Here is a 20,680-nt window from a genome sequence, read left to right on the forward strand (position 1 = left end):
ATCCGTTTAGTTTAATCTATTTTCAAGTGGATTAAGCTAGTTCAGAAAAAGGCACTCATTCTGGAATAAGAAAGTGTGTCCACACACAGAGTTATTCTGGAATAGCAATTCCAGAATAACTCATATGCAGACAAGTCCTTAATCAAGTAGAGTAGCATCCTATTCTGAGTAGTCCCATTGAGTTGAATGTGATTACTTGTGGAGTAAGGTACTGCTTAGCAGAACCTGGGGGCAGAATCTGGCTGGTAATGTCATAAAAATGACATTCTGGGCCGGATGCTCAGTTGTACTATCTGACATTGTGAAGGGGCCGTAAGGTGGGTGCAAATGGAATTTATGATATTTTATGGGCTGCTTCTAAAGCACCCCTTTTTATGTCGAGCTAGGTTATTTCCAAATAATTTAAGCAAAATAACCAAAATAAGTAATAAAGAAAAATAGTATATGAATAGGGCTGATAAAAAAATTTCCACTCAAACCTTTTCTTGATGGAAAATTGGAATTTCAATTAAATGAAAATCTGCATGGAAAGCAGGTGCTTTCCTCAAGACATTTCAATTTTTCATTGGAAACCAAAACCCTGAAAACAAAATGTTTGTTTTTTTATTTTATTTCAGTTTTTTATATTTCAGTTTTTCAATCAGAAGTTGAAACTTTCCAGTGACATTTTCACTAAAAACTTTTTTTTTTTAATTTTTGTTTAAATATTCTGTGAAAAAAAACATTTTCCCGCCAGTACATGTGAATCTCAGCTATTGCATATTTGTCTCCACTCATACTCCCACAATCCTTGATCCCATTTAAAGAAAATAGCCCAAATTTGAAGAAAACATTAGCTCAACTTATAACTGCTCTTTGAGTAAAATTCACCCTTTGTGTAGAGTGACAGCAAAAAGCCTATGCACCATTTAAGTCATCATCCCCATTAATTTAGAAGTGGTGAATAATCCTCATGCTGACCCTCTGCAAAAGAGTGAATTTCACCCTCTGTGCACAGCGAGGGAACATGTGTGAGGTGGAGAACTTATGCGAGTATGGACGTCTCCATACAGTTACAACGCCTGACCCAGCACAGCTCTCTCAGAAAAAGCTCCCATTGACTTCAAGAAGTGCAGGTTTGGGCCCAAGAGATCACCAATATTCTGCTGTGAATGAATGAAAATGTAAATGAATTAAAGTTCCATTTTAACACACTAACTGAATTCAATCCTTGAAACTCAATGGTTGTCCAGGGCGAAGATAAAATAGTCACCATTTGCAACAGTTCTAAACAATGACCTTTCTATTCGATCAGCAATCGGAGTGCTGTCCAGCTAGACACATAATGAAATCCATAATAGTTATTTGCTATGAAGCAAAGCTTAAAAAAGAAAAGAAAAATTTGGAGCCATGAAGCACACACCAGGAAGTCATTACTCCTACATATTATTAAAGTATTTGTGGAGGTTTTATTACCAGTATTGACGTTTTCTTGAATCCAGGAGAGCACCTTACGGAGATCTGTGAAAACCCCTGGCGATCCTCTCTGATCATACTTTTTCCTCATGTTATCATTCCAGCTCCGAGCACATCCCATACCCCAGGAGGTCACCCCAGCTAGAGTCCAGGCACCATGCTTACGCCTACACAAAAGAGGGCCTCCAGAATCACCCTATAATAAAGGTAACCCATCTTAATATAAAGCATGTATGTGACTAAGCAAGTATGAACTCCCACTGGATGATTCCAGAAAAAATCCAGCTGTATTTTGTACAGGAGTAATCCCCCTGCTATTTTAGGGCATGTCCCTTTAAGACAACCAAGGAAATAAGACTGTGCCTCCACAGCTGGGCTTGCTGAATTTAGTCAGGATCATTGTGGGAGGGAGGAAAAAACAGATAGACAAACATGTTCCCTGCCTCCAAGATGCATGTCCACATTTTTAGTGCCAGAGTGGGTTGAGTTATGGCCTTAGCACAGGACTGAAGCGAGGAACTCTTGAATTCTAGTTCTGGTTCTGACACTGACTCCCTCTGTGGCCAGGAGTGTGTCATTTAACTTCCACGTCTCAGTTTTTCCTTCTTGATAGTCAGAGCACCACTTTGTTACTTACCTCCCTGGGGTATTATGACGCTTCATTAGTTAATGCTTATGAAGTGTTCTGAATATGAGAAGTTCCAAGTGTTATTGCACTGGGACATGTTCCAAAAGGCTAACCTGAAAGGTTCTCCAAACCCTAAGTAATTTCGAGGAACCCATACCACAAGGGATGTGAGAATAAAATGGAGTGAAGTCATAAGTGGATTATATTGGCCATCCTTGAAGAGTTAAAAATATCAAATGGATTACACCGCCTATCGTATTATAGAGTATGTCTATTCACTCAAACACAGACACACACAAATGTGAGCTACAGCATGGTCTGCAAGGCTATCTGTTTCACCAACCTGGCATGCATCCTTTCCTCCATCTGGAAATCCAGCACACATTAAAGTGTCTCCTCGGATCGGATTCCGTAAGGTTGACAAAGCTCTAGAACATTCCTTGTGGTCTAAGATTGGCAAGTCTACTTCATGCAAGACCTGAGGGAGGATTCCATCTAAAAAAGAAGATTAAAGAAAAAATAAGGAAACTAGTTTGCTAGACATACTGAAAGGTGAACTGAAAGTTCAGTGGATAATGATAGTTGTTTGTTTGTTTTTTTGGTGAAGTTTCATCTTCTAAACGTTGTATTTTGAGAAACAGCCATTGTGTATATGAACATGTGAAGTTTTATGTGTGTGTATATATTTCAATTCAAATATTGATCTTTGGCTGCATAAAATTTCAACGGTCTTGATTTGAAAATGTAGGCCCCTATCCAGTAGTGACATCTGTGCAGGCACTGGGATCTGCCCATGCAGAGGCCATTGCAGGATAGGAGCCTTAGAAAACATGTTTTCATTAAAAAGAGACCACTTAAAACAAAAATTAGCTTGTTTCCCCCCCCAAAAGTCCTGTTTTCATGCAAAACCTCCCCCAGACTTTTTCACCCTATGAAATTGGATCATTTTTGTAACTATGAAATACAACTCCTGATGTCAAGATTTTCATATATACCACAGATGTATTTTAAGTTTGTTATAAAACCCTTATTGATACATATAGAAAGAAACTCAGTTCACCTTTACAGAAAAAGCAAAACTATTCCACCCTCAGACAGTTGAACTAAAAGAAAAGTCCAAATGTTCAAAATAAACTACTTGGATATGTAGTAGGACTTGAGTTTATACCGCCTGCTTCCACAACCTCCTTTGGCAAACTACCGGTTCTTCAGATTTCTGTAATACATTCAGGGTGAAATTTACTCTTGTGCATAGTGTAGAGGGGCCACATAAAGCCATTGTACCACTTAAGCCCTGTTTTGAGGTTCCAATTCTGATTCATAGCTGCTGTTTTCTTCCTGGCCCACTTGTGGCCTAGATGCCTAAATTGTCTGTGTTCTGACTTTCAGATACAAGCTGACCCAACCTAATATGTTAGGAAACTGAAGAGTCAGAAAAATGTATAAGGCTTTGCATTAGAATACCAGTTAAAAGAACTCTCTCTCTCTCTCTCTCTCTCTCTCACACACACACACACACACACACACACACACACACACACACACACAGAGTTTACACCATTTGTCTGGTCTGTAGATCTGATGGGCTGCACAAACCGCTAAACATCTAAATAGAAAATAAAATAAAGGAGCTTATAAGCAGTACTAAGAAAATTAAAAAGTTACTTCAGTGGCTTACTCTCTTTTAGACGGCCCCAACCACAAGTGGTACAAACATCTCCCGGATCAAACTTTTCACCCACATCAGGAAGGCAGGCTGGCAAAACTGATGAACCTACCATGAATATACATGGAATTTCTTATTAAACATTTGAAAGAAGAGCTTAAGAACATAAACTTTGTTTTACTTCTCAACTAATCCTTTAAATAAAATAGCACTGTAGTTTATTATGACATCTATCAGAGGGTTAATCTGAAAAAGACACCTGTTACAAGCTGCTGGAAATTCATTCATGCCCTCAGAATATGATAACCAATGCCTGTTTTTCAAAGCAGCTCTGAGGAGGTTACCTTCTTTCCTGGTGCTTTATTGGATGAATGTATTCTTTTAACCTGAGAATTCATTGGTTCATTGTGTTGCCATTTGTTAGACCAGATTAAATCATAGGTATTATAGACCCAGGCCCTCAGATCCTCTGTCTATAACAGAATCTAAATTTTCCTATTAAAAAAATAATCTGGTCCTCATGGTTGCAAAGGAAACCATGCAAATGTGAACCAAGTGTAAACAACACAGTAATGCGTGCCTGAGTCTGCAGAGAACCTGAAACAATAGATCTGAGAGAGAGAACTGGCTCATGCATTTCAATGTGGTGTTAACACCAAGACACACTGCTCCAGAGGGCACTGTCAACACTACTCCAGGAGACATCCCTGTGTAAGATGAGAGAGTGCAGTGGGCCCAGCTCGCCAACCCTGACTGCTGGAGTAAGTACTGAAAGAACAAATGCAAGCTGCTGTCCCTGCCTCTGTTTCCTACTCCCAAATGGAGGTGGGTCCATGCTGTCACTACTGGGATTACAAAGAACTCCATGTCCTTCCTCTGCCTCTATGGGAAGGAGAGGGGAACTCCAATCACCTCTACTGAAAGTGGTTAGTGGGGTGATGACATGGTAGCAGGGCCATAGAAATGGCCCATGTTATGTTATGTCTAGGGCCATAGGTGCTGGAATTAGGGGTGCTGGGGTGCTACCGCACCCCCGGCTTGACATGGTTTTCATTATATACAGGGTTTACAGTTTCAGCACCCCCTCTATACAAATTGTTCCAGCACCACTGTCTAGGGTCCTGAATTGCCTTAATCTGGCCCTGCTGGAACATACTGGGAGTGCCACTCTGTGGACACACAAACCTAATTTCTTTTCAACACAAGCATTTCAGTTAAATACTTAGGGCCAAATTCTAACACCTGTACTCCCAATGAGTAATACCCTATTCTTCAAGGTTCTGCTCCATGTGAATAAGTCTATTCAACTCAGTTATTTTTCTGACTTGCCTCCAGACCTTTAATTACTCTTTCTCCAAAACACAAAGGCCATGCACATTGATGTGTTCTTTTTTCTCTGTCTCCATTATGCTGCATATATTATGGTACAATTATTGTTTCTGTGAAGAAATGCATTTAAAATTATGCATAAACTATTTCTTCTTAGGAGTTATGCTTTAACAAGAATGTTTAACAGGGAGGTCTGTGAGCTTCAACTTATAATTGAAAACTATTGTATAGAATTGTGGCCTTACTAAAGTTGAAAGCACCATCCAGCTTCACAAGGGCAATATCATAATTCATTGGTCTTTTGGGGTTGAAATTTGGGTGTTTAATGATGGCTTTAACTGGTAGTGTCTGCTCTCCTTCGTCCATGAGACTTAAATCATGTTCTCCGGCAGTGATGTTCAGGTAATCGCGTAAGTGTCTGTAGGGTAGAAAGTAAACGTTTAAAGAGTAAACGTAGAAAAATACGACAATGAAAAATACAGGCATTCTTAGGTATGTCTGTACTGCAATCAGAGGTGGGATTGCAGCATGTGCAGACACTTCCAAGCTAGCTTTACTTTAGGTAGCAGTAAAGCATGGACTTCAGCATGGGCTAGCTGTCTGAGTAAATACCCAGCATCCTGAGTGGGCTTGTACAGCCCATGCTGAGGCCCGTGCTGTTGCAGATTGACTGCTGCTGGTATTGAAAATACCTGAGCTAGCTTTAATCCAACTATGTCTACACATGCTGCAGTCACACCTCCAATTGCAGTGTAGACATCCCCTCAGTCTTTATAACATACAACTTTGATAAGGACTGCCATTATGTAGCACTTCCCATCCACAGATCTTAAAGCACTTTACAAACATTAATAGATTATCCTCACAACACCCATGTGAAGTAAGCAAAGATGGGGAAACTGAGGCACACAGTAATGACTTGCTCAAGCAAAACAGCAAGTCAGTGGCAGACCCAGGAACTTCCTTATTCCTAGCCCTGTGCTCTCAACATTAGATCATGATTTTTTTCAGATGGGAAAACTAAGGCACAGAGAAATTAACCTGTGACTTCCCCAAGATCATCCAGTGAGTCAGTGGCAGAATCAGGACTAGAACCCAGATCACAATATTCCCAGTTCTGTGTCCTAACAGTAAGGGTGAAATTCACCACTGTGCAGAGGAAAGCACTGCCTACACACTATTTAATTCCCATTTGGGCTCTATTGTGAGGACATAAATGCCATTAAGTGGTATATTATCCCAGTGCTGGCTCTCTGCAAAGAAGTGGATTCCATCCTAGATAACAATGAAATTAGCAATGCAGTACAGTAGTTACACAAAACTACTGCATACTTCAGTAGTTAGGAAGTGCTGGTTTTCTATAGAGAAATTCAGTTTTCATCTCCTTATGCTGGGATGTACAAAGGCACCTACAGGAGTTAGGTGCCAATTCTGTGGAAAGTTAGCACCTAACTCCCTTAGATGCCTCTGAAAATCCCAGCCTAATTTGTTAAAATTATTTACAGGTAGTAACCAGACAAGGCATTTTCTTATTAACGTTCAAAACTGAACCCCCATCCCTTTGATGAATCTGCTCAGTAATATGAGTCATTCCTAAATTTTTAAAAGTAACTGTTATACATTGATAAGCATCGTTAGCTTTCTGATTTCTTAATGAAAGTGCTACTTCATAGGGCTCAAGCCAAGGGACAGAAACTGAGGCTAATTCAGCTCCTACCTCTCCCCTCAGCTCCGCTCCCTATTGTGGGATCTTTAATTACTATGTGTGACCCAGGGGCCCCTTGATGCCAACTGGCAGAGGACACAGGGAGCATATACATTTTTACAGGGATCCCTTGATTCGGATAGATTCATAATAGTTCACCGAAAGGTAGTATGTAAGGTCTCTACCGAGAGCCAGTAGCTCATAATCATCATTGTGACATGTATGGATAGATAATTAAGGAGTTATGTATTTATACTGAAAATTATGTTCTTAAGGTCTTGGAGGCAGGTCACCAGGAGGTGACATACCTCAGAAATGTTCCTTTCAGGCAGGAGGTAACAGACATTTATCTCCCTGTTTGGCCATTTGGGTAGTGTGTATTGTATGCCTCACAATGTATGCCTATTTGCATACTCAGCTAAGAGCTAAGTAAGGCTGTGAAAAAACACCCCCCTGAGCGACAAAAGTTTTAGCCCTGAAAAGCGCCAGTATAGACAGCGCTTTATCACCGGGAGCATGGCTCCCGGCAATAAAGCTACCACCCCTTGCTCGGGGTGGTTATTTTTTATTGCCAGGAGAGCTCTGACCCAGCGATAAAGCGTGACTACACTGCCCATGTCACAGCGCTGCCACGGCCACGCTGTAACGAGGTCAGTGTAGACATACCCTAAGACTGCAAAAATCAACAAGAGAGGAAACAAACAGCAGAGGAATTCCCTACTTATGAATAAAAGACTAAGGGTTGTTCTGGTACATCTTGGAGTGCAAAGGAACATACTAGGTCTGTCACCTAGGAGACAAGCTGACAGCGTGCTTGTCTCAGAGAAGGCCACAGCCAAGCTGGGCTGTAAAGTGCTGCAAGGATTTTGGGTGCTCAATACTTTACAAGACATAATTATGTGTAGGCTCTAGAATGTGTGTTATTTTATATAACCATTTGTTTCCAATACTTCTCTTTGGTACTACCCGAATCTCTGTGCTTTGTTAAATAACCTCATCCTTGATTTCATAATACACATATCTAAGCGCTGTGTGTTAGGTGGAGTGGTGATCTGAGGAGGAACTGGCAAGCTGGAGCATGCTGCTTCTTTGGAAGCAGCGAATCTGTGACTACTGCAAGTATGCAGTCAGTGGACCAGAGCTAGACACTCCAGAGAGATGCTTGGTGGGCTCAAGGGTTGGAGTGTGCCAGTCGCTAATCTATAGAGTGACAATGGAGCCTGCAAGGCTTAAAGAGGAGAAAGTGCTTGTGTTGCCCATGGAAATGGGGAACTGACCTACAACAGGCATAGACAAGGCTTCCTCATGCTAAGGGCAGGTTGTAGCGAGGAGCCTCATAACCCTGGGCTCCCCCAGGATGTGTCATACCATGGGAGGCTAGGTCAAGGGTATCAATCATTGCTAATTGCAAAGAGACTCTCCAGCAGCAGTGCACTCCCTGGTGCTATAATGGGACCCAGTTTGTACTCAGAGGTAAGAGTGCCACCCACTGAGTCTCTAGCTCTCTTCCATTAGCACCCTGGATTTTATTGGACATCTTTCATCCAGCAAGATTCCAGTTTTTGTTAAGGTCTGTTTCTTTTGAAGAGCCTGATCCTGCATTTCAAAATTCCCGGTTATTTCACTGGAAGTTTGTGGCATGCAATGAGGCAGGATTGAGCCCTTAGTGTCTTGCATTATGCTGCTTCTAAGTAACCTTTACAGAAGTATTACACTCCATTGGTATTACTGGATGTACATTCCAACCCCTGAACAACATAGCTGCTCATTATTACTCTTTGGGTCTATTTTCCTCTTTTAAATTGCTTGTGAACTGTTATGAGGTCTTTTCCACACACACACACACCCCACCCGCCCAATAAAAATTCAATTTGCAACCAGTATTTTTCAGATGGAAAGGTTATTGGGGTCTGTAAACAATTTCCACAAACAAATGTCATAGCGCAAGCACTTTTACTAGCAATACTTTTCTTCACTTGCAGCCCTGTAGTGAAATTTCTCATCCATACCTGTCTAAAACACAGTGAGCTGCCGTGACCACCCATTGAGCAGAAACAATGGTGCCTCCACAGAAATGCCTTTGCCATCGTTTCAAGGAAACCTGCATCATAAAGAATGCCTGTCATGTAAAAATCTGTACATCTGATCTAATCTAGGAGAGAGAGCATTCTCAAAGCCTTCAGCACATTACAGTTAACACTGCTTAAGAAAATTCAACAATACTACTTGGCATTTGGGTGGGGTTTGGTGTCTTCAGCTCTTAGAACTCCCATTGAGCCCCAGTAGGTGTCTAGTTTTATCTCCAAACAATTTTGTGACATGAATACAAATTATATATATTTCACAGAGGCAAAAAGACGGACATATTCAGCAGGGGATTGGGTTGTTTAGACTCTATATATTACTGATCCTAATTCAGACAGGTTGCCAGAAGCCTTCACAGCTGTTTGGTGTCCTGTGTGAAATGAGTTTGCAGTCTCAGACCACCAAACAGTACAAGGCACCACCCTCTTCCCAATCACTACGTTCTCCGGAGGTATGTGATGGTTCTTTTATTTTCCAAACAAATTCACCCATCCCTATTTATAACAGACCAGCTACAGACTCCCTTTAAGATCCAATAATAAACATAACAAAAGTTTCTAGGCACTTGGAGAGAGTGGAAATTATTCCTGCCTTCTGTCTGCTTCACTGCTCTTGCTAAAAGCAGCAGCATGGAACTCAACAATAGAGCACCAGATGTGCCAATGAGCACAAAGTACCCCTGCCTTGCTGCTTTTGTTACATCTATGAAAAGTTGGGCCTTTGTTCCCAAAGTGGCACAGGATAAAACCGCATTCCCTTGTGCTAACCTGCCACGGATGCGAGCCTTGTTTCACCTGGTTCCCACCAACAATGCGAGTGAGGTGGTTGAAATTATTCCATGGCTTCATTTCATGTGGCTTCTGTCCACACCTAGAATCTGAACGGTACCAAAACCAAATCAAATAAAAGAAAAGAAAGAAAGAAAATGAGCTTGTGTGCATCATTCTGTTCTTGACTCTCTAGCATTAAAGATTTCAACACCAACAAGCATGCAGACATTCAGGGGTAGAATCAAGTAGGAGACATATAAGGGCCCAATCCTGTAGTCCTCTCATACAATCAACTCCCACTGAACACTCATTAATGTGCTTGGTCTCTATAGGATCAGGAATAATTCTGTGTTTCCTCATTGCCTTTTTATTCTGGATCTAAAATACTGCAGCTGCACCACTGTAGTGCTTCAGTGAAGTCGCTACCTATGCCGACAGGAGAGGCTCTCCTGTCGGCGTAGGTAACCCACCTCTCCTAGAAGCGGTACCTAGGTTGATGGGAGAATTCTCCTGTTGACCTAGTGCTGTCTACACCAGGAGTTAGATCGGTTTAACTGCATCGCTCAGGAGTGTGGATTTCCCCCCTAATGTCCTAGTGTAGACCAGGCCTCAGGTTCTCCATTTTTTGTACCTGCACAGTCAGAAAGAAACTTCAGCTTTCAAGGTGATAAAAGCTGCTCCAGTGCTGCATTTCTCCAGCCCTGCGTTGAAGCACTCACAAATCCAGGGAACAAGTTTGATATGTTCTAATGTGTCATGGGACACTGATATTGTGAGATATCTGTTTGCTCTGCTCTGTGTTTCTGAGTAGTGTCATCAGCTTCCTTCACTTTGGGAGGGGAGGGCGGATCTGTATTTTCTTTTTTACACTATGAAGCCATTTTTAGGCTTTCCCATCTTTTCCTCCAATAGCTGCACTCCCTGTTTTTCAGATTATAAGCATTTTATGGGGTCATTCATGATAGAGGGAAGATGGGGACCCATTTCTACACCCCGTGAGACAAAGTGAACCCATCTTCAAGCCTGATCCTGCAATCAGTTTCACACCGGTGGACTACTTCACCTGTCCAGAGCCTTATTGACTTCAGTGGGACTCGGCTGAAATGCAGGAGTGCAGCTCAGGCTGCAGGACTAGAGTCTCAGTATTTGTCTTGCATTCTTGTATTTGCCACCAGCAAAGTGCACTTTATTAGCTAATTAATGGAGGGAAGCAGTGGAGCAAAAGTCTGACAGAATTGGTTTAACCTGCAATTGGTGTCATAGCTTATAGAATCATAGAAATGTGGGGCTGGAAGGGACCCCGAGAAGTCATCTAGTTCAGCCACCCCTGTGCTGAAGCAGGACCATGTAAACCTAGTGCATCCCTGACAGGTGTGTGCCCCCTCATGTAAAACCAGCTCTATCTCTAAGTACTTCATGCAACAGACCAGTGACTCACCCCACTGCTATATGTTCTGAGATCTGAAGGCAATCACTAATGTAGAGAACCTGTTTTAGACCAGCCAAGAGCAACTGTTTACATACTTCAGGAGCTCTCCATTTGGGTGTTCTCATGTTTTATTTTTACTAATATGACTTTTTTTCTACCATGAACAAATATTAGGAGGCAAACAAGGAAAAATATATTTAGGAACACTTAAAACCCCTTTAATCTGAAATTCCCTTTTATACAAATTTTGGGAATGAATCACTGTTCCACTAACTCCCTCAATTATTGGACCATGTATTTAGCCAAACTTTTTTGCATCCTTCAAAACATTTTGGACAAATGGGGTTGACCTACCCACTACATAGGCTTTGATAATCAACAATTTATGGGTGGACTTTTCAAAAGCATTCAGCACTGGCCTAACTAACTCTGCTCCCACTGAAGTCAATACCAGTGCTACTCAGCTCGGCTCTCTGAGGCAGAGATATATTTATATTTTTTAAAAGTGTGGTACAAAAAAACATTTACAGCAATAATACTGAGTTTATAGAGGTTTATTGCAAAGCTAAATGCAATCCTTCCAACTTCAGTAACTACTTGCAATCTGTATTAATGAAAAGGGCATTGTTTTGATGCATTTTCCAAACCCAGCATATTACCCATAATTCCCATTTTTGCTTTTCTATTTGAAACTGTGTGAAAATTTTCAGTGAAGTCAAAAAAGTCTCCAAAGCACTTAACAGACCATGTATATTGGGTTCTCTCACCTATCTCTGTAATGCAACCACTTGTGTGGCAGAATGCTGCAGTAATAAAATGTGCCATTATTTAGGATACCAAGAGTAGCTGGCCGTGTTTGTAATAAAATGCTCCAGGGACACTTTTGACTTCAATGTGCGTGAAAACATTAAAATAAAAAAGCAACAACAGTGGAACTATGGGTAATTTGCTGGGTTTGAGCAATGCAACTCCAAAATTTCCCTTTTCACTAGTTCAGCTTTGCAAGCATCTGCCAGAACTGGATGGTTTGCTACGAGCTTTGGCACTCCGCCACCAATAAAACTTAGTCCCATTGCTATCAGAATATTTTGTCTACACACACACACACACACATTTTACAAAACAACAATTATATTGCTGCCTCAGTGAGTCAAGCCTGAAATTTAATTTACCCTTTTGCACAAGTGAAGTTGAGATCACAAAAAAATACAATTGGCCTGATTCTGATCTCAGATGGATTTACTGCATTGGAGTTGCTCTGGATTCTCAGACTGTAATTGAAATCAGACCCAGCTGACCACAGGCATATTTTTGCATTATACAATAAGAGACTGATGGAAATCCACAACATGACTGTTAACACTTCTAATAATGATTGCCATATTCCTAAACCAAACAGCAATTAAAAAATCATGAAGTGTGATTAAATTGGACACAGTTGTGAAAACAATCCAGATTAGTCATTATATTTCTACTCGGTGTGGCTGGAGAGACATTTCCAACAGTGGCTTGTGTCTTGACACCCATATAAAAAGTGAAACAAATAATCTACATAAATGAAATAATTAGGAATATTCAGGATTTTTTTTTTTCAAAATTGGTCCAAATGGACTAGACTCTGGGATTTTAAAATACAAGACAATTTAAAAGAGGAGCTAGTCCAAGTCATTTCATTTCAACTGAAGTAAAGACTTTGGGTTGGTAACATACAATTGGCATCGAAATAACGACATCGGTTTTAATCCACAGCTTTTGTTATTTTGGTGCAAAGCTGTGAAGGTCTTATTTTGATTTAGTTCAGCTTGTTAAGGGAAGAATTAAGCTAAACTGAAAAAAAAAACTTTTATTCTCACGTGTCCACTCATAGACATGCAGTTACACAACAAAAGGGGTGGATTAAACCTCATACTGTAGACCAGCGGTTTTCAAACTTTTTGAGCTGAGCCCCCACCTTTGAGTTACAATTTTTGGTTGCGTTCCCCCCTCAACCACACAAAAAGAGATTAGTCACAGGGTGGAGGTGGCGTTCCCTCTCCGAGCCCTGCCACGCCGGGTTGAAGCCTGAGCTGAAGCCCAAGCCACCTGGCATTGCCGCTTGTCACCCCAATGTCCCTCTGTGTCCCTTTAGGGGGGCACACCCAACAGTTTGAAAACCTCTGCTGTGGACAGACATGACCTAGGGTCAGATTCTCAACTGGTATAAATTAGTGCAACTCCTTTACTTCCATGGAGCTAGATGGTGTAAAACAATCTGAGAAGCTGGGCTTTTGCCTTTAGAAAATGATTAAATTTTGATCCTACCTTTTTGTAGACGCAGTGGCACGGAGTTTCCTTCTCTAAGACAAACTATCCCAATCATGAATAAAAGCACCTCGCCTAGGGCTACTGGCATTTTGAGGCTGTAAGTGACCAAGTAAAGATAGGAAGAGTTTTTATAGGGGGAAAGAAGAAAATAACGCTGTGGGAGACCAGCAATTGACTAATTAAAGTGGAGGTTACTCATTAATCCAGCCATAAAGCGTTTACTGGGCACAACTAAATTTTCCAAATTTAACCAAGCATAAACCTAAAGTTACTGAGGTCTTTGTTGCTAAATATTTTCTGAATTCTCACAGAAAAAATAAATAGCCAATTCAAGACAAATGGCAGAACCGTAAATTATTGCATGCTCCCCTAGCTGATATCTAGCTAATACAGTACACATATAATAGCATCACACCAGAGAAAACCAATTGGTTGTAATTCTAGGTCACTACAGTTTTCACAGTTCTTATTGCTGGTGTACGTGAAGTTCACTTACTGTATTTTACATGTTAGCCAACACAGCAGACCTGAGAAATATATTGACTATGTGTGCAAGCTGTACAAGACACAAAATAAAGACTGTCCCTGACTCAAAGAGCCTATGTATAAAATTTTCAAAAGTGCAGAATCAAAGTCCTATTTTCCAAGAGACATAGGCACCTAAGGGCCAGATTTTTAAAGGTATTTTGGTGTTGTTCAACTCAGCGTTGCCAGGTCTAATTGATATAGATGACAAGGTCCCATTTTCAAAAGTGACCTTGACACTTAGGAGAGAGAGAAGGTGGGTGAGATAATCTCTAATATACTGGAAACAACAAGGCTCCAGCACCGCAAAACAAACTTGACACTTAAGAGACTTTTTGATAGCCAATGGGACTTAGGCTCCTAATTCTTGAAGTACTTTTGACTCACAATGACACTCAAGTTCCTAAATGTTGATCACATTTTCAAAAGTGACTTCAGTACTTAGGAACCTAAGTCCCACTGACTTTCAAGGGGACTCCTAAGTGCCAAGGTCAATTTTGAAAATAGGACTTAGGGCATTGCAACACTTGCAATGCTGAGTGAAGCAACACCTAAATACCCTTAAAAACCGGGACCTATGGACCTGAAGTCTCACAGGAACCTAAGTCTCATTGTGAGTCAAAGTGTCTAAGTCATTCTTGAAAATGGGATTTAGGCTCCTAAACCATTTTGCTGCTTTTGAAAATTTTGTACTAAGGAGCCTAAACAAGACAGACAGAGTAGACAGGTTGTACTGGGAAGCCTAGAAAAGAGAATGCATCACCATTTATTCTTTTTTTTTTTTTTTTTTTTTTTTGCTCATTAAATTAGTAAGCAACTATAGTCTGGTTTGAAATATTTGGAACAAAATAACAGATTTGACCAAAATATCAGTATAGCGAAAGTGAATGCGTATGAAATACATAAGGGCCAAAATTAGGTATCATCACAGTTTGTGTTATCACTGAAGAAGATAAATAATCCTAGGAAATCTGAAAGACACAAATAAAGCTACAAATCTTATCTAAACTGGGAAAAAAGATGTATTCTTACAATGATCACTAACAGATTGTAAAATCTTATTGCAGTCAGGGCAAGTTGTAGTTTTACCTCAGTTTAGCTCATCAACGTAAATCCTAGGCTCCCTCAGCTGTCATGTTGCAAAGGATGCCATTTTTCCTAGTGTAACCATACCCACAAAAACCAAAAGGCAATAGCACAGGGTGTACATTAAAGTCTGAGACAAGATATGAGATGAACAATACGTATGTATTTCTATATATCTAGCTATCTAAAATCTTGAGCAAATTCAGAGTCCACCGAAATACACATATCCACACAGGCTCTAAAAAATGACATAACTCCACACTGCAAACAGATAATGTGCTAATTTTTTTCCTTTACAAGAAACAAAAAGGACATTTCATTACTAAGATTATGATTACCATTTTGATAGGGGCACATATATTTTCTTTCATTCATTCATGCTCTGAAAAAAAATAATTCCCCACTGATCACAGAAATATGATTTTGCCTGTTAGCCTCTAAATCTCTTCTGAACATATTCTCATGTGTAGTGCACATGCCACTTTCTAATCAGCCATTAATTTCACAGTAGCACACTCCAAACTTCACCGCTTCAGCATTGACCACTCGATCCATTATTCTCGATCCATTATTCTGTTAAAGATTCTTGCCATTTGCTTCCTTTCATCAGTCGCAAGGTGATAGCAGATGACACCCTGTTCTGAATGCCTGATTTTCAACCAAACTCAACTGTATATAGATCTTATCCTAGAAACACCCTTGAGCAGCTGCTCTTCTGCTGAAAACAGACCCCGTTTCCTTGCTGGTCCTGAGGGCTGCCTTTTTCTAACTGCTCGTACCTGCTTTGCGCAGTAAAGAATAAAAATCAACTGCATATAATGAAGAGGTCACTGATTAGTCCATCACAGTGACATCTGTCAGGATCACAAAGTCTAACAACTACAGTGTAACTACTTATTTTTCCATACGTCACTGAGCCTGACATATCTATTTCTCATTGGTAATATGACAACGTATTCACACAGTGTCACTTACAATAAGAATAAGCAGCCAGCTCGTTTGGAATTTAGAATACAGAGAGGAAACACTTACTGTGCAGTGACCTGGGAGATCCAAGGGGAAAGGCACAGAACAGCATGTACTATACACTCTGTCTCTTGTCTAGGACCACAAAAGAGGAGCATAGGCTCTCGCCTTCGCTAACTGCTCTTTGTTCTCTTCCTCCACCGCCTATTTATCTTTACCCTGCTGCACATTGGATAAGATGCAATAGCAGCTCCAAGCAAAGGCACTGATAATCCCATCCTCATTCTCCATTGCTTGGCTGCTGTCGCTCCCATACCTTGCAACCTTGGCAATCAGCACCACATGTCTCATTCCATACAGACTAGACGTGGGCCAGAACAGAAACCCTGAATTTGAGCATCCTCTTCTAGGTGTTCAGAATCCAAACCCAGATCTAGATCTGTATTTTCCAAATGGTCACTATATTTATAATAGGTCAAACCAAACCCTTGAACCCAAAAGCCCAGGAACTATGGGATGTTTGAAATCCAGGTCTGGATTTAACAGCTTGAGCCCACCTCTAATCCCAGTATTGCAGTGCTGGCCAATGCCTGACTGCCCGTCCTGTCACTTTTCCAGCTGTATATTTAATTTTCAGGTATTATAAACAACTTTGCATTCCATTGTACTTCAAATGCACCAGGGCCTTGCTTCCTCCCTCTCAGATTATCACACAAAGAACACACTTACCAGTAAGAATAGGCAAAGAAGATGGAAAATCCCTGTCTTTAGAACTGAATCTTATTCAGTTGAAGCCTAAACACTTTAATATTACAAAATTTGAAACAACTCTGGTTGTTTTGCAGAAGAACAAAGAAATACTCGAAACTTTCATTACATAGCCGCTAAAGTCAAACGGCAATGGGCAATTGTCTTTATTTGATCACTGCTTGAGCAAGCGGTTATTTGTTTCAGTGGCATAAAGATTCGGACCCAAGCAAAGGCAGGGCCCCAATTTGCGGACATCAGAGCAGCAGAAAGATCAGAGGCTGTGATTTGCCTCCCATTTTATCCCACTACCAGAAAAGGGGGAATGGGTATGGAGTTCGCCTCACTTCCTATCCAACACAAATGATTAGGTGGTGACTATGCTCACCCTTTGGTCTTACTACCACAGGACAAAAAACAAAACAAAGACACCCCAAGCAGTTAATTTACAATCAGTTCCAATGCTGGAGGGTATTTAGGCTGCTAGATGTCTCACGGGAAAGACTTTTAAATGAGCAAAACATTTTTACAATGAGTTAAAGCTTTTAAAAGGTCACCTAGTCACACTTGTTAAATTGCTCATGAGAGAGCATTGGCAAGAATTGCAAGTTTTAATGGTTAGACAAAATTAACAATTGAATGTAGTCTATACAACATATGGTTTCATGACTTGAAAGGTTCATAAAACGTGGAACTCCACTAAGTCACTCATCCATAGATATTACAATTTCATTACACTTGTAAATCCAACTCTTCTTATTTGAAAGGAATTCGATTTAGGATGATTTAGACAGAGCTGCCCCTGGAATTTAATTTGCTAGGGCCTGATTTTCCTATCATTCCAGTTTCACCCCAGTGTAACTCTACTGATTTCAAACTGAGGGCTTGTCTACACTGGCACTTTACAGCACTGCAACTTTCTCACTCAAGGGTGTGAAAAAACACCCCCGAGCGCTGCAAGTTTCAGCGCTGTAAAGCATCAGTGTAGACAGTGCATCAGTGCTGGGAGCGCGGTGGAGGTGGGTGTTTTTTTTTTTTTTTTTTTTAAATAAAGAGTGCTGGGAGAGCTCTCTCCCAGTGCTCTGCTGTGAGTACATAAGCCATGTTAAAGTGTTGCTGCGGCAGCGCTTTAACGCTGCCAGTGTAGACTAGCCCTGAGTTACTCCTGATTTGCACCTGTATAATTTAGAGGGGACTCAAGTTTGTCCAAAAGAAATAGCTGCAACTATTACATAATATTTACCAAAGAATATAAAAAAGGTTGGTTTTACAGCTTCGGTCATTGATTACACACAACGAAAGAGGCCCTTAATAAAATAAAAGCACATCTACAATTTCAATAGGCTAGTTTCCTCTTTTAGAGAATATGTACTGTACAACATGAGAGAAATGTTGATCTTTCATCCACTTACATAACCAGACAGTCCTTACCATATTTCAGTGATTTATTTATAGGAGGGGGAGTCAAGGAAATTCCCCTCTTAAAAGTATCCAATCTTTGGCCGTAAATGTTCAATAACTTTCCAGCCAAGAAATGTACTTTTCCCCTACCTTCCTTATATATTTAGTCGTGGGTTGTGTTATCATTTGCTAAGTATATTAAGACATGCAATTTAACTCCATCCATGGCTTGGAGATATTTATATAACTTAGTCCCCACCTCTAGGAAATTCACAAATAAATCACTGGTGTAGTTATGCTGTTTCAGGCAAGAATATAGGGCCTGATCCAAAGTCAATTGAAGTCAGTGGGAGTCGCTCCATTTGGATCTGACCCATAGTTGTGTTCTACATTTTCTCTTTACTTTTTTGGGGAGGTTTAGTTTTAATTTATTATACATAACAGTCAACTTCAGCCCTCAGCAAGTGGGTGCAATTCTCACGGACTTCAGTGGCAATTGCATCCACTTATGCCAGGGCTGAATTTTGTCCACCTGGATTTTATATTATATCACTTCTAGCGTCACAGAGAGTGGAGGAGACACAGAAATGATAACAGCTGCAGACTCCGTGACACACTTTATGAGGGACCAGGACTGGGATCCTAAGGTGTTGATTGACACTACTAATGATTAAAACAATCATAACAACTGTGACATATTGAAACTATGCTCCACATAGCGTATATGGCAGGACTACTGAAGTACCCTTTACTAGTTGGTTGAATAATCCACCAGATAGTGTGCAGTTTGAACTGACTCCAAAGTATGTACAGTAAGTAGCAGAGAGGCTGGTGACAAAAAAAAGGGAGTGGGTGAAAATGACCATAAATGTATGATCAGTGGTAATTTATAGCAGTGGGTCAAGATCACAGTATATAGGATTAAAATGGAACAGGCTCAAGCCTACCTACTCTAAGTACTCTCCAGAGATTAATTGTAACCTGGAATATCCTCCTACCACGTGAGGACAAGAATTGCATAACATCAGAGCAGAATCCATAATGTTCAAGATTTTCAGATTGTAAGGCCAGCAGGGGCCCTTGTGATTATGTAGTATGATCTGTATAATACAGGTGATAGACTTTCACCCAGCAATTCCTGTGTCAAGCCTGTGACTTCTGGTTAAGTTAGAGAAGTTTGATAGTTTAGGTTCATAGATAGAACTGGGTACATATTGCCAAAAGGATTTGTGGACAGTTTTTCAGATGGGAACTGGGAATTTGAACTGAGTATTTGCAATCCTTTTAATTAGTTTTCCACAAACATTCATACCCATGACTTTTAAACTGCAAAGATGTTTCTGGAAAGTGAAAGTCTTGCTGATGCTCAGGCAACTACATATTTGGGCAAAACCTGGTGTCAGAAGTGTTTGTCAAGTGCCACTTTGAAATCTCTTTGATTTCCCTTTGTCTGTTAGTAAGAATTTTAATCATCCAATTAAGAAGAACCACCAATGACTTAAATGACCAATAACATGCCATGAATAACAAACGGCAATAGTTGAAAACTCACTTCAGGCAAATAGTTTCCAAACAACCTTTGAGATGTATATTCACACAGAGCATCCATTTAACTATTTGAAATCCCCCGCCTTTTGTTTTGGTGGGGTCCACTTGTTTCTTGTGATGGAATTGGTAACTGCTTTCAAAGGAGGCTGAAAGTCTTTATTTGCTTTAATTAGAACCCTTTGGAATGTACTAGGCATGCTACAGCTTAAATTTCTTAGTTCGGTCAATAACTCATACACACTTACTAAAGGGATCCATAACTTTTAACAGTGTCTTTCATCTTTAACCTTTACTACTGTTTGCTATTGTTCCCCCCCAGTTACTACATGTGGCATTCAGAATGGGCATAGATGTGTTAAGTGAGTGCTTCTGCAAAGAACCATCAAAAAACCCTAAGAACCGAACATCTCAGGAACCAAAAGGAAAAAGGTCATAGTGCATTTTTCTCTTCCTGATTGTTCATATACTAGCACATATTTTCAGTCTATTGTGTATTAACAAAAATTGAGAAGCCCTATGTTAAACCATGGAGACCACATCTTCACAGCTTGTCCTACTGGCCCCCTCTCCTCCCACCCAAGATCCCACATCTGATTGCAAAATATCTCTGCTCCAATTACCATCGCTTACAAAGAAAAGTAAGGGAGTGAAATACTGGCCTCACTAAAGTCAACAGGAATTTTGCCATTGACTTTAGTGAGGCCAGGATTTCACCCAAAGTGTTTAGACATTTTAACTTTAACATAATAACCACTTTGTCCTTCTTGAAAATAATTGATGACTCGTACGGCCTCCTTTGGTTCTTCATTTAATCTCTCCCTCCCATCTTCTTTGTTCCTGTCCTCCCTTATTCCTCTATACAGGCTTCCTGTTCCCCTTCTTTCCCACTCCTCTGTACCTGCTGTCCGGTGCATGGTTTACCTGGCATGTATTACCTTGCCATCTGCTCCTCCTCCATATGCAATCTATCTGGCTCCTTTCTCCCATGCTCCCCCTGCACATGCTGTCAGAAGCCTGGTCCCATTCACCACTGGAC

General features: G+C 40.6%; 1 protein-coding gene across 1 annotated transcript in view; it reads right to left on the reverse strand.

Moving 5' to 3' along the window:
- OVCH2 (ovochymase 2) overlaps positions 1-13,459 on the reverse strand; it is a 30,518-nt gene extending 17,059 nt beyond the window's left edge. Inside the window, exons 1-7 of the mRNA XM_065404231.1 lie at positions 13,369-13,459; positions 9,636-9,745; positions 8,793-8,884; positions 5,324-5,496; positions 3,762-3,857; positions 2,427-2,578; positions 1,456-1,651 (exon numbers count right to left, since the gene is read on the reverse strand). Of these exons, the coding sequence (XP_065260303.1) occupies positions 1,456-1,651; positions 2,427-2,578; positions 3,762-3,857; positions 5,324-5,496; positions 8,793-8,884; positions 9,636-9,745; positions 13,369-13,459 (910 nt within the window). The remainder of the gene's footprint in view (positions 1-1,455; positions 1,652-2,426; positions 2,579-3,761; positions 3,858-5,323; positions 5,497-8,792; positions 8,885-9,635; positions 9,746-13,368) is intronic.
- Between the last annotated feature and the right edge of the window lie 7,221 nt (positions 13,460-20,680).

Source organism: Emys orbicularis, chromosome 4 (genome assembly GCF_028017835.1).
Source record: "Emys orbicularis isolate rEmyOrb1 chromosome 4, rEmyOrb1.hap1, whole genome shotgun sequence".
Classification (NCBI taxonomy): domain Eukaryota; kingdom Metazoa; phylum Chordata; order Testudines; family Emydidae; genus Emys; species Emys orbicularis.